Source organism: Ailuropoda melanoleuca, chromosome 1, assembly GCF_002007445.2.
Source record: "Ailuropoda melanoleuca isolate Jingjing chromosome 1, ASM200744v2, whole genome shotgun sequence".
Taxonomy (NCBI): domain Eukaryota; kingdom Metazoa; phylum Chordata; class Mammalia; order Carnivora; family Ursidae; genus Ailuropoda; species Ailuropoda melanoleuca.
In genome coordinates, this window is record NC_048218.1 from 112,955,498 (window position 1) to 112,970,869 (window position 15,372).

At 37.0% G+C, this 15,372-nt stretch overlaps 1 protein-coding gene across 5 annotated transcripts in view; it reads right to left on the bottom strand.

Annotated features, from left to right (window-relative positions):
* Positions 1-15,372, bottom strand: part of ZPBP (zona pellucida binding protein) — a 108,511-nt gene that overhangs the window by 72,805 nt on the left and 20,334 nt on the right. For all 5 annotated transcript variants that reach the window (XM_034665367.1, XM_034665374.1, XM_034665371.1 and 2 more), the window contains one exon: positions 14,464-14,613. In XM_034665367.1, coding sequence (XP_034521258.1) covers positions 14,464-14,613 — 150 coding nt within the window. The remainder of the gene's footprint in view (positions 1-14,463; positions 14,614-15,372) is intronic.

The following is a 15,372-nucleotide window of genomic DNA, read 5'->3' on the forward strand; positions in this document are numbered from 1 at the left end:
CCACAGGGTTGCAGATTGGATAAAAAGACATGACCCATCCATTTGCTGTCTACAAGAGACTCATTTTGAACCTAAAGATACATTCAGACTGAAAGTAAAGGGATGGAATACCATCTTTCATGCCAATGGACCTCAAAAGAAAGCTGGGGTAGCAATTCTCATATCAGACAGATGGGATTTTAAACTACGGACTATAGAGACACAGAAGGGCACTATATTATTCTTAAAGGATGTATCCAACAAGTGGATATGACAATTATAAATATATATGCCCCCAACAGGGGACCAGCAAGATACACAAGACAACTCTTAACCTCAATAAAGAGACGTATAGATAAAAATACACTAATAGTAGGGGACCTCAACACTCCACTATCAGCAACAGACAGATCACCTAAGCAAGAAATCAGCAAAGAAACAAGAGCTTTGAATGCCATATTCGACAAGTTGGACCTCATAGATATATAGAGAACACTACAACCCAGAACCAAAGAATACTCGTTCTATTCTAATGCCCATGGAACATTCTCAAGAATAGACCATGTTCTGGGTCACAAAACAGGTCTCAACCGATACCAAAAGACTGAAATTATTCCCTGCATATTCTCAGACCACAATGCTTTGAAATTGGTACTCAACCACAAGCAAAAATTTGGAAGAAACTCAAACACTTGGAGACTAAGAACCATCCTGCTCAAGAATGATTTGATAAACCAGGAAATCAAAAATCAATTTAAACAATTTATGGAGGCCAATGAGAATGAAAACACAATGGTCCAAAACTTATGGGATACTGCAAAGGCAGTCCTAAGGGGAAAATACATAGCCATCCAAGCCTCACTCAAAAGAATAGAAAAATCTAAAATGCAGTTTTTATATTCTCATCTCAAGAAGCTGCAACAACAACAGAGGAACAGGCCTAATCCACTCACGAGGAAGCATTTGATCAAGATTAGAGCAGAAATCAATGTATTAGAAACCAGGATCACAGTAGAGCAAATCAACAGAACTAGAAGCTGGTTCCTTGAAAGAGTAAATAAAATTGACAAACCACTGGCAAGATTTATCCAAAAGAATAGAGAAAGGACCCAAACTAATAAAATTATGAATGAAAAGGGGAGGTCACAACCAACACCAATGAAATTGGAAGGATTATTAGAAACTTTTATCAACAGCTATATGCCAATAAATTAAGCAATCTGGAAGAGATGGAGAACTTCCTGGAAACCTATGAACTACCAAGACTGAAACAGGAAGAAATTGATTTTTTAAACAGGCCAATTAATTATGAATACACGGAAACAGTGATAAAAAACCTTCCAAAAAACAAAACTCCAGGTCCGGATGGTTTTCCTGGGGAATTCTACCAAACATTCAAAGAAGAAATAATATTTGTTCTCCTAAAGCTATTTCAAAAAATAGAAACAGAAGGAAAGCAACCAAACTCATTCTATGAGGCCAATATCACCTTGATCCCCAAACCAGGCAAAGGCCCCATCAAAAAGGAGAATTACAGACTGATTTCTCTAATGAATATGGACGCCAAAATTAAAAGGATTATCCACATGACCAAGTGGGATTCATCCCTGGGATGCAAGCCTGGTTCAACACTCGCAAATCGGTCAGTATGATACATCATATCAACAAGAAAAGAGTCAAGAACCATACGATCCTCTCAATAGATGCACAAAGAGTATTTGACAAAATACAGCATCCTTTCCTGATTAAAACCCTTCAGAGTGTAGGGATAGAGGGTACATTCCTCAATCTCATAAAAACCATCTATGAAAAGCCTACAGCAAATATCATTCTCAATGGGGAAAACCTGGAAGCCTTTCCCTTAAGATCAGGAACACGACAAGGATGCCCACTCTCGCCACTATATTTCAGCATAGTACTAGAAGTCCTTGTAACAGCAGTCAGACAACAAAAAGGGATCAAAGGTATCCAAATAGGCAAAGAAGTCGTCAAAATGTCTCTCTTCGCAGATAACATGATATTCTATATGGAAAACCCAAAAGAATCCACTCCCAAACTATTAGAAGTTATAGAGCAATTCAGTAANAGGATACAAAATCAATGCCCAGAAATCAGTTGCATTTCTATACACGAATAACGAGACTGAAGAAAGAGAAATTAGGGAATCCATCCCATTTACAATAACACCAAAAACCATGCGTTACCTTGGAATTAACTTAACCAGAGACGTAAAGGACCTATATGCTAGAAACTATAGATCACTTTTGAAAGATATTGAGGAAGACATAAAAAGATGGAAAAATATTCCATGCTCATGGATTGGAAGAATTAACATAGTTAAAATGTCCATACTACCCAGAGCAATCTACACTTTCAATGCTATCCCGATCAAAATACCGAGGACATTTTTCAAAGAACTGGAACAAATAGTCCTTAAATTTGTATGGAACCAGAAAAGGCCCCGAATCTCCAAGGAACTGTTGAAAAGGAAAAACAAAGCTGGGGGCATCACAATGCCGGATTTCGAGCTGTACTACAAAGCTGTGATCACAAAGACAGCATGGTACTGGCACAAAAACAGACACATCGACCAATGGAACAGAATAGAGAACCCATAAATGGACCCTCGGCTCTTCGGGCAACTAATTTTTGACAAAGCAGGAAAAAACATCCAGTGGAAAAAAGACAGTCTCTTCAATAAATGGTGCTGGGAAAATTGGACAGCTACATGCAAAAGAATGAAACTTGACCACTCTCTCACACCATACACAAAAATAAACTCCAAATGGATGAAAGACCTCAATGTGAGACAGGAATCCATCAAAATTCTAGAGGAGAACATAGGCAACAACTTCTATGACATCGGCCAGAGCAACCTTTTTCANTATAGGCAGCAGCCTCTTTGACATCAGCCACAGCAACCTTCTTCATGACACATCTCCAAAGGCAAGAAAAACAAAAGATAAAATGAACTTGTGGGAATTCATCAAGATAAAAGCTTCTGCACAGCCAAGGAAACAGTCAAAAAAACTAAGAGGGAGCCCACGGAATGGGAGAATGTATTTGCAAATGATACTACAGATAAAAGACTGGTATCCAAGATCTACAAAGAACTTCTCAAACTCAATACACGAGAAACAAATAAACAAATCATAAAATGGGCAGAAGATATGAACAGACACTTTTCCAATGAAGACATTCAAATGGCTAAGAGACACGTGAAAAAATGTTCAAAATCATTAGCCATCAGGGAAATTCAAATCAAAACCACACTAAGATACCACCTTACGCCAGTTAGAATGGCAAAGATAGACAAGGCAAGAAACAACAATTGTTGGAGAGGATGTGGAGAAAGGGGGTCCCTCCTACATTGTTGATGGGAATACAAGTTGGTACAGGCACTCTGGAAGACAGTGTGGAGGTCCCTTAAAAAGTTCAAAATTGAGCTACCCTATGACCCAGCCATTGCACTACTGGGTATTTACCCCAAAGATACAGACGTAGTAAAGAGAAGGGCCATATGCACCCCAATGTTCATAGCAGCTCTGTCCACAACAGCTAAATCATGGAAGGAGCTGAGACGCCCTTCAACAGATGACTGGATTAAGAAGTTGTGGTCCATATATACAATGGAATATTACTCAGCTATCAGAAAGAACGAATTCTCAACATTTGCTGCAACATGGACGGCACTGGAGGAGATAATGCTAAGTGAAATAAGTCAAGCAGAGAAAGACAATTATCATATGATTTCTCTCATCTATGGAACATAAGAACTAGGAAGATCGGTAGGAGAAGAAAGGGATAAAGAAGGGGGGGTAATCAGAGGGGGGAGTGAAGCATGAGAGACTATGGACTCTGAGAAACAAACTGAGGGCTTCGGAGGGGAAGGAGGTGGGGGAATGGGATAGGCTGGTGATGGGTGGTGGGTGGTGAGGAGGGCATGTATTGCATGGTGCACTGGGTGTTATACGCAACTAATGAATCATCGAAACTTTACATCAAAAACCAGGGATGTACTGTATGGTGACTAACATAACATAATAAAAAATATTTAAAAAAAATTCCCAGTGGTAGTTAGTTATGACAACTATCTCAATTAATTATGAGCAGACCACAGTTTAATGCATTTTATTCTATCACCACCTTTTAAAAGAATCTGTGCTAAAACTTCAAAGCCACAAAGAAGCTGAGCAATCTAGTCCAAGTCACTCACTTTGTGAACTTGCACACTATTGCTCAGGGAATGCAAAGTGATTTAAACACATTCTTTTGGGTGAGAGTAGGCGAAATGAAGCACCACCCAGTAGGTGAAATGACATTTTCCAGCAACACAATCCTCGACCACTACATGGGCTGGTGGCTGAGGCCCTGGCTGGGGAGGAAGAAGTGTGTGTACAAACCAGGGAAGGCTAAATATTTTCTTGTAGTAACCAGAGCCAGCAATGTTCATCATCTATTATCCACTACTTATCTGATAACAGACATAATCTTTGTGGAAAGACAAACAAAAAATTTGTAAGCAAACAAACAACCATAAAACTCTGAGTGCTGATTCAAAAGAGAGGTCTGACTGATGCACACTCTTGAGTTACCTTCACAGGATCTAAACCAATCTGAGCACTCAGACACTGGACCCACTGGAGCCAGAGACCTGATGATGCCCACCCCTGCCGACCTTCAGGACGTTGACTGGGACTCTGCCACCTTAAGATGACTTTTTGCCCAACTTCAACCTGTATCCCCCCACCCCAGCAAAGCCCTTCATAAATATGGATGCACCCTTAGCTTAAAGCTTCCCAATTTTGTTGTTCCAGGAGACACTGCTGTGGGAAAGATCCCTGATGTTCTTACTCATTCCAAGTAAAACCTTTCCTTTTCCTGTCAGAGAGCAACAAGGGAAAAGTCAGCTGGGAGGAGCTATCCCTGGATCAGAAAAAAATCTCAAACACTGACCTGGGGAGTATCCTTTCAAAGGAACCCAAATTTAATTGGATTAGTCTTCAGAGGAATTTATGCCCAGGGCATTGCTGAAAACAAAAAATGCATCAGACTGCTGTGGGTACACCCAAGCTGCACCTTCCTAAAAGAAACTGGAAGGAGGGGAGGTTGGTAGGGGAGGAGTGGGATGTCTTTGTGTTATGGTGGGTGAGGAGTGAACTTCACAGAAATGCTGTAGGCACTTGCTAAGCAAATAAATATGAAATAATTATCACAAGCCTGGGGAGGGCAGGGCTGTGGGTGACTACCCAGAGTTCCTATACTATCTAAAAAGTCCAGTTTCTGGAAAAAAATTTGAGTCAACAAGGAAACAGGAAACTATGACTCATGTATTGGAAAAAACTAGGGAACAGTAAACACGAGAATGCTCAGATGTTAGATTTAAAAGATAAATATTTCAAAGCATTCATCATAAATATATGAAAACGGGTGCCTGGGTGGCTCAGTCCATTGAGCCTTCCACTTGGTTTTGGCTCAGGACGTCATCTTAGGGTCATGAGATTCAGTCTCATGTCTGACTCCACACTGAACATGGAGACTGCTTGGGATTCTGTCTCTCTCTCCCCGTCTGCCCCTTCCCCTGGCTTGAGCACAAAAAAAAAAGAAAGAAAATGTTAAAACAACAAAAGGAAATTATGATTAAAGACAGAGGACGCAACGACAATCTCACATCAAATAGTGAATATCTATAAAGTTAGAATTATAAAAAATGAACCAAGTGGACATACTGCAGTTGAAAAATGAAAACAGTAAAAGGAGAAATGGACCAAGGGGCTCAGCAGATGTGATGTGGCCAAAAAATGAATCAGTTAAAAGAAGTTCTTCAGACTGAAAGAACATGACCTCAGTCAATAATGTGAATCCACACCAAAAAACAAAGTGCTCCAGGAAAGGTAAATATGTAATTACAAAGACAATATAAGTGCATATTTCTTCTACTTTTTTCCTCTTTATGGATTTAAAGAGCAATTGTATAAAAGAATCTGTATATGATATACCAAAGGTCCCCCATATGGGGCTACGGAAATGACTACAGATGGTAACTTGATACATGGGAGCAAAGGAAGAAAATCAAAAATGATCACCAAGAAGACTGATAAAACCAATAAACATACACTTTCTGTCCTTTCTATTTCTGGCTTCTCAGAAACACATAAAACTATACAAAATAGTAACTATGTATTGTCAGTTGTACAACATTTACAAACAGAACATGTATAATATTAATACCACAAAAAGCAGGAAAAGGGAATATATATACATAAGAGTAACATTTCTATATCTCACTGGAATTAAGTTAGTATAAATGTCAAGGTGATTGTGATAGGCTAAGATATATGTGGTAAGTCTCAGAACAATCAATAAGGGAATAACTCAAATATATAGTGAAAAATCATTAAAGAAATTAAAATGTTGCATTAAAAATATGCACTTACTTAAAAAGAAATAATGAGAAATAGAGGAACATTCATGAAACAAGAAATAAAGCAATAGTGTACATCTAATTATATAAAAATAATGTTATATGTGAAAGAATGATACTATCTAATCAAAAGGCAGACACTGTGAAACTAGATTGAAAAAGCAATATCAACTATTTGGTGTCTACATGAGTCACACATTACCTTAAAAGATACAAATAAATTGAAAGCAATGAGATAAAAAATGATACACTATGTTTACAGAAAACACAGGAAAGCAGAAGTGGCTATACAATTATCTGGCAAGATAGACTTTAAATGAAAAAAAAAAAAACTTTTCCAAGAAAAAACGAGGAACATTTTATTAAGATAAAAGGGACAATCCCTCAGTAAGACAGAACAATTATAAACACAGACAGACCTTAGTACAAAGCACCAAAACGAAACAAAACCTGACAAAAATAAATAAAGAAATAGACAACTTAACACTATTAGTTAGAGACATCAATACCATTCTTACAATAATAGAACAAATAGGCAGAAGAACAACAAAGAAATAGAAGACTTGAGTAATGTCATGAACCATACAGAACTAACAGGTATCTATAGAACTCTTCACCCAACAGCAGCAGAATATACTTTCTTCTCAAGTGCTCATAGCACATTCTCAAAGATGTTGCATATTCTAAGCCACAAATCTCAATAAACTTAAAAGGACTGAAACACAAAGTATTTTCTCTGACTACAATGGAATAAAATTAGAATGACAAAAAGAAATATGAGAAATTCATGGCTGAAACTAAGAGTTGAATGCTTAACCCACTGTGCCACCCAGGCACGCCAAATTCTGAAAACGTTTAAAGAAATGTTAACAATTCTTAATTAAATCTTCCAAAATCAGAACATGAAGAAAAACTTCCCAATTCATACTATGAGACTAGTATTACCCTGACAGCAAAACCACACAAAAAATTTATCACAAGAAAACTATGGACCAATCGCTTATGAATATAGATGCAAAAACTTTTAACAAAACACTAGCAAACTGAATCTTACAGCATACTCAAAGAATTATACATCACGACCAAGTGGGATTTATCCCAGAAATGCAAGGTTGGTTTAACATTTCAAAACCAATGAATGTAATACACTACAAAATAAAAACCACATAACTATCACAATGCAAGAAAAAAAAAAAACACTTGACAAAATCCAACAATTTTCCATACGTACACACATAACCAACAAACTTGGGATAGGAAACTTCCTCAACCTAATCAAGAGCACCTACATAAAAACTGCAGGTAGCATCACATTTGCAAGCAAGGCAAGAATGTCTACTTTAACCATTCTGATTCAGCAAAATTTAGAAGTCCTAGTCACCACAATAAGAAAAACTAGGTATACAAATTGAAAAAAAAAGAAGAGATAAAACTATCCCTGTGTGTTTATGACATGACTGTTTCACAAAGAATTTACAAAATAAAAAGATTCTAGAACTGTTAAGTAACCTTAACAAGACGACATGTTAAAAGATTAAGACATAAATAATAAAGCATTGGTTATATAGTAACAATAAACAGGTGGAATCCAAAATTTAAAACCTAATACCATCCATAATTGTTTGAAAAAACAAAATAATATACTTAGGTATGTACTTAACATGTACATAAAAGAAATAATAATAGATTAAAAAATAAGAGATAAAAGAAATTAAGAAAGACCTAATTAAACAGAGATATACCATGTTCATGAATTGAAACACTCATTGTAGTAGAGGTGACAATTCTCCCCCAAATGTATCTATAGAATAAATGTAATTCCCATAGAAATTCCAGCAGGACATTTTGTAGATACATTCAAGATTATTCTAAAATTCATATGGAAAGGGGAAGGCCTGAAAACCACAAAAACAATCTTCACAAAAAAGGATGGTAGGAAGAATCACTCTACGTGGTATTGAATGTTTCTATATAGTTATATTAACTAACAGTGTGGTACTGGCAGAGGAATAGACCTATTGATCAATGGAAAAAACTAGAGAACCCAGACACAGACCACCACAAACATTCCCAACTGGTTTTTGACAAAGGTACAAAAACAATTCGTCAGAGAACGAATAGACTTTGCAAGAAATGAAGCTGGCACAACTATGTGTCCATATATTAAAAGTAAAACCTCATACCTTATACAAAAATTCATTGAAAATGTATGCCATTAAAAGTGAAACTGTAAGACTTTAGAAAAAATAGGAAGATATCTTTGCCTATGGCTAGGCAAAGAATTCTTAGACTTGATATCAAAAGTAGGTTTAATAAACAACTTTGATAAAACAGACCTCACGAAATAAAAAAAAAACTGAAAAACTTTGGCTCTGCAAAACTATTACAAATTACAAGACATTAAGGAGAAAAACAGAAGACAAATAAGTGGAAAGATAGTCCATGTGCATGGATTGTAAAAATTAATATTGCTAAAATGTTCACACTACCCCAATCAATCTGATTCAATAAAATCCCTATCAGAATTCCAATAGCAAAAAAAAAAAAAAAGAATTCCAATAGCATTTTTTACAGAAAATAAAACAAACAATCCTAAAATTTGTAGGGAACCACAAAAGACTCCAAATAGCTAAAGGAGTCTTGAGAAAGAACAAAGCTGGAGTCATCATGCTCCCTGATTTCAAAGTCTATTATGAAGCTACAGTAATGAAAAAAGTATGGTACAGAGACAGATAAATGGAAGAGACTAGAGAGCCCAGAAATAAATCCACATATACACAGTCAATTGATTTACAAAAAAGGAGCAAAGAACATGCAATGATGGGAATTATAGTCTCTTCAATCAATGGTGCTGGGAAATCTGGACCACCCATAGAAAAGAATGAAACTGGATCACTATCTTACACCAAACACAAGAATTAACTCAAAGTAGATTAAAGAACTGAATGTAAGATCTGAAACCATAAAACTCCTAGAAGAAAATCTAGGTGACAAGCTCCTTGGCAACTTTTCTAGTCTGACACCAAGAATAAACCAACAAAAGCAAAAATAAACAAGTGGGACTACATAAAACTAAAAAGCTTCTCCACAGCAAACAATCAACAAAATAAAAAAGATAACTTACTAATAGAAGAACACTTCTGCAAATCATGTAACTGACATATCCAAAAATACATGAAGACCTGATACAACTCAACAGCAAAAAAACACAAACAATCCAATTAAAAATGGGCAGAAGATTTACATAAACATTTTTCCAAAGACACACAGATGGCCAACAGGTACATGAAAAAAATATTCAACATCATTATCAGGGAAATGAAAATCAAAACCACAATGATGTATCACCTCACATCTGTTAGAATGGCTAGTATCAAAGACAGAAAACAACGTGTGTTGGTGAGGATATGGAGAAAGGGAACCCTCATGTACTGTTTTTGGGAATGCAAACTGGTAGAGCCACAGTGGAAAACAGTATGGAGGTTCTTCAAGAAATTAAAATTGATCTAACCATATGATCCAGCAATTCCACTTCTGGATTTATCCCTCACAAAAGCACTAATGCAAAAAGATATCTGCATCCCCACGTTCACTGAAGCACTACTTAAACAGCCAAGATAAGGAAACTGTGTCCACTGATGGTTGAATAGCTAAAGAAATCTTGGGATTTGAATGTGTGCACACTTGTGTCTCTAAATGTGGCAACACGGATGGACCTTGGAGGCATCATACCAAGTGAAATAAATCAGAGAAAGACAAATACATATGATTTCTCTGATATGCATAATCTTTTCTTTTTAAAAAAAAAGGAAAGAAAAGCTCATAGAACAGATTGGTGGTTGCCATAGGCAGGTAGTGAAGGGTAGAAAAAACAGATGAGGGGGTCAAAAGGTTAAAAAGACTAAAAATTAAAAAAATATATTCTGGATCTCTTCCCTTCAGAAAAAAAAAGACAAAAAATCTCCATAAGACACTGAAATGATACAGACTATGAGACAATATTTGCAAATAACATAACCTACAAAAGACTATATACAGAAATATGTATTTTTTAAAAGAAACTCAAAACAGTAAATGGTAACATATCAAACAAACCAATTAGAAAATGGGCAAAAGATATCAACAGACATTTCACCAAAGAGGGTATACAGATGGCAAATATGCTCATAAATTATGTTCGATGTCCACAGACATTAGGAAAACACTTATGAAAACCACAATGAAATATCACTTCACACCCATCAAAATGTTTAAAATACAAGATAATGACAACACCAAATACAGGTGAGAATATAGAGAGGCTGCTGGTCAGCATGTAAACTGGCACAGCCACTGTGGCAAAGAATTTGGCAATTTCTTATAAAACTAATATGGAACTGTCACACGATCCACCGTATATGCACTTTGGACATTTATCCCACAGATATAAAAACCTCTATCTACACAAAAAACTATACACAAGGCTCACAGCAACTTTATATGTTATAGCCTCAAGCCTGAAACAATCCAGATGTTCTTCAGTGGGTGAGGGGTTAAAGACTGTGGCACATCGCACTGCAGAATACAGCTCAGAATAAAGGGAATGAATGATAAACACACACAACAACATAGATGGATTTCCAGAGAATTAAGCCAAATGAAAAAAGCCAATCCCATAAAATTATATACCATGTTCCTGTTACTTATGTGATAATTTGGAAATGATGAAGTTATAGAATTGGAGAAGATGGTGGTTGTCAGTCATGATGAGGTGGTGAGAGGGAAATGGGCTGCATATAAAAGGACAACCCAGGGGCACCCGGGTGGCTCAGTCCATTAAGTGTCTGCCTTCAGCTCAGTCATGATCCCGGGGTCCTGGGATTGAGTCCTGCATTGGGCTCCCTGCTCAGCAGGGATCTGCTTCTCCCTCTTCCCCTGTCCCTCCACCTCAGCTTGTGCTCTCTCTCTCTCCTGCTCACTCTCTCTGTCTCTCAAATAAATAAATAAAATCTTAAAAAAAAAAAAAAAACAAGGACAACCCAAAGTATACTTCTGTTGCTGGTGTTGCTATGTATCTTAACTGTAGCAGTGGATACAGGAGACTACACTTGTGCTAAAACTTAAAGAATTAAATACACACAACACACACAAAGGAGTACTATAAAACTGAAGGAATCTGATTAAGATCAGTGTACTATATAAACTTAGTATCTTGGCCTAATTATGTACTATATGTTCACAAGATGTCACTATGAGAGTAAGCTGTGTAAAGCATACATGGGATCTCTGGATTACATTTTGTAACTACGCATGAATTTACAATTATCTGGAAATAAAAAAGTTTAATTAAAAAAACACAGGCCATGGGTGGCTCAGTCGGTTAAGTGTCCAACTCTTGATTTTGGCTCAGGTCATGATCTCAGGATCATGAGATCAGAGCCCCACGTCAGGTTCCACACTCAGCTCGGAGTCTGCTTGAGATTCTTTCTCTCTCTCTCTCTCTGCCCCACCCTTCACTTGCCATAAATAAATAAGTAAACAAACAAACTCTTTTAATTAAAACATAAAATAAAAAAACACAGGCCAGCCAAATAAATATAGGAAACTTTTTATTTTCTAGGTATAAGGCACAAACTCAGAAAAAAATCAAACTGAAAAAAATCCCAACTCAAAAAATGCTGGTAAATCTCACTACAACAATATTTGAACCTTCTGGAGCATAAACAACATGATAATAATAGATAGGCAGGAGCTACTGCAATATGATAAAGGATTGGTATGCAGACTGGTAAGACCCTATAAATTACCGAGAAAAAGACAAATCATTCAAAATGAAAATGGCATCAAAATTGAAAAGGCAACACAATCTACTAAGTACCAAAAATACTTTTAAATGCTCAAATTTACTAATTAAGGACAAGCATATTAAAGCAATGAGTCACCATACATCCATGGTCTTACCATATTTAAATCTGATAGTAATTCTGGGTGTTATGTTATTTTGTTACTTTCTAAAATTTTAAACATTTCACATATAAAAATGTAATTAAAAGTGAATTCAGTTATTCTAATTCAAGGAAGCTTGCTCAGCACAAGCCACACACAAACCAACAGAAAATATAATATCTTATAAAAGATGAAGTTTTCATATAGTATGTCAGGGATATAGATTGGTCCACTCTTTGTAGGGAAACCGGCAAAATTGATCAAAAATAGCACTGTGAATATTCTGTAGAAGATTTTACCTTATTGAATTTTTCTTACAGAAATACTAACAATTTAATTTCCATAATACAAAAACACGTGTGTATCTCGTGGTGAGCGCAGCATAAAGTTTAAAGTTGCTGAATCACTATGTTGTACAGCTGAAACTACCGTAACAATGTGTGTCAGCTATACCCCCCCAAAAAATTAAATTAAAATACCATTTATACACCAAATGTGTATACTAAAGAGCTTATATTAAAAAAGATAAAAAGGGATCTGATTGGCTTTTGTGCCTATATAATATAAATTAACTTTAAGGTAAGAACACCAACTCCAGAATCAGAATTCTTAGATTCACATCTGAATTTGCCCGCATTCTCACAGCATGGCCCTGACCGAGTCACTTAACCCCTCTGTGCCTCAGAGTCTGCACACAGAACACAGGAGTATCTGCTCCACGGTCTGTTATGGGGATCAAATAAGTTGAATACAAATAAAGCACTGTGACAATGCCTTGCAGAAGTGCTATGTGCGTTTTATGGTTATTAGAATTACGTGTAAAAACACAGATTAGCTATGCTCATCATTACTATAAACTAGCATTCATTTTAGGCACTGCTACAATTGCCAGCTTATGTGAATACACCCTCATCAGAGATCATATTCGGTATAGACATGACCTATGGAATAACAAGATGGAGAAAACTATGTAACAAAAGTGAAACATCACTGATTCAGAAGTTTAAACAAATTTTTGCCTAAGAAAGTTAATATAATTTCTCATTAAAAAATTATGTCTTTTTTTGGATATATGGGATAGTGCTTTTTCAGTGACCAAAAATTATCGGGAAACCACTAATAATTCTGCCATTTGTTCTGTAACTCAGCTGTGAGAAGGATGGTACATTAGTTTCCTATTGCTACTGCAACAAATCATCACAAATGTAGTGGCCTAAAATGGCACAAATTTATCATCTTGCAGTTTTAGAACTCAGAAGTCCAAAGTGAATCTTACAAGGCTAGAATTAGGGTGCATTCCTTCTGAAAGCTCCAGGGGAAGCTCCATGTCTGCCATCTTCAGCTTCTAGAGGCCTCCTGCACTCCCTGGCATGTGGCCCCTCCTCCATCCTCAAAGACGGCCACTGAGACCTCTCCTTCTACCGTGACGTGTCCTTTATCTGCCGCTGACCTTCGCATCTCCTCTTATAAAGACCCTGTGATTATACTGGGCCTACTCAGCTTCCTCAGGATAATCTCCTCTTGTTGAGATCCGTAGCTTATTGCTATGTGCAGAGAGAGTCCCTTCTACCATCGTGAGATAGCACATTGACAAGTGCAGGAGATCAGACACGTGCATAGGGGAGGGCCACTACCCGCTCTGCCACACGTGGGCCTCCCCGGTGAGAGGGAACTTACAAGCCACCTTTGCTCAGGCTGTTCTCCTGGCCACTCCATTATCTGCTCAGCTCTCCCAAGCTCAAACTCCCAGAGATCAAACCACTTTTAGAAAAAGATTTTACAGTGACATTTCATGCTCCTGTCTGGGGGGAGGGCAGTGTGCCATCAAGCGTGAACTCAGAATTTAAAAGCTGTACAGGCTATAATATCATAATAATTTGAAAACATGATTTACTTAACCCCCATTTTCATTCATCAGCTTAAACTTATGTGTTCCTGTCAACTTTCCCCTGAAAAACCAAGACCCGGCTTCACCACTAACATTTTACAGAGTAATTTGTAAAACACAGGCAAGCAGGAATTTTTCTGTAATTAAAAGACTAAAAATGACAAAGTGCCTTTAAGACAAACCTAAAGATACTTAAATATTTGAAAACACGAAGAAATGTTAAAATACAACTAAATGTACTTCTTACCATATATAACATATTTTAGTTGAAGATTTTTAACAATTTCTTCCACAGTCAGTTTATACTCCAGGAAACATGTGTACACTCCACTCATGCTCTCCTCAAAGTTCTGGAATATAAGGCTTCCTGTGGATGTTACTTGTGCAGTGTTGTTCTCTAAAAAAGGAATAAGATACAGTCTTTAGCTGCTTAAATGACATGACGCTGAGATAAAATGACAAAATATTTTCTAAACAGCAAAACCATCAAAATTTACCTACAGAATCACTGAAAGGAGCTGGGGGCATAACTAGTCATTGTGTCTGGTGTTTGTTGACAGCAGGTGGCAGGATGACCTTCTAAGTGTCTGACTTTTACTAACCAGGTTCACCGTGTGGCTGCCTAAGCAGTAAGAGACTAACAATTACATGTACTTAATGCACTCCTGATCTCCTTGCATTGATGTGGGCACTAACAGATATTCATATATGAATGAAAACAGTAGATATCTGCATACACCATAAAGTAATTATGTATATGTGTATTTTATGGATAAGTCCGGCCTCCTGTAAGCTTACAAACTACAAACTACAGGTGAAAGGGAGGAATACACCCAGACCAAAGGCTAACCCAAGATTATTACTAACAAATACGTACTTCTAGTCATTACACATGATAGCAGGCAAAGGCTGGGTTACAACCTTAAGGGCTGCTCAAAAGAAAACAGAAGATCGAATCACCCAAGCACAGAGCTGCAGCGTTGAGAGTTAGGACTGGATGTAAGAGCCCCTTTGACTTCCACGTGCTTCATTACTTCAGTATCACAATGGGAGAAAGCTATGCTGTGTAATGGGAAAGAGTGTGATATAGAGGCTTCGGACGTGGGTTTTAGATCTGCCCTTCATTCTTACGAACTGTGTAACCCTCGGGTAATCC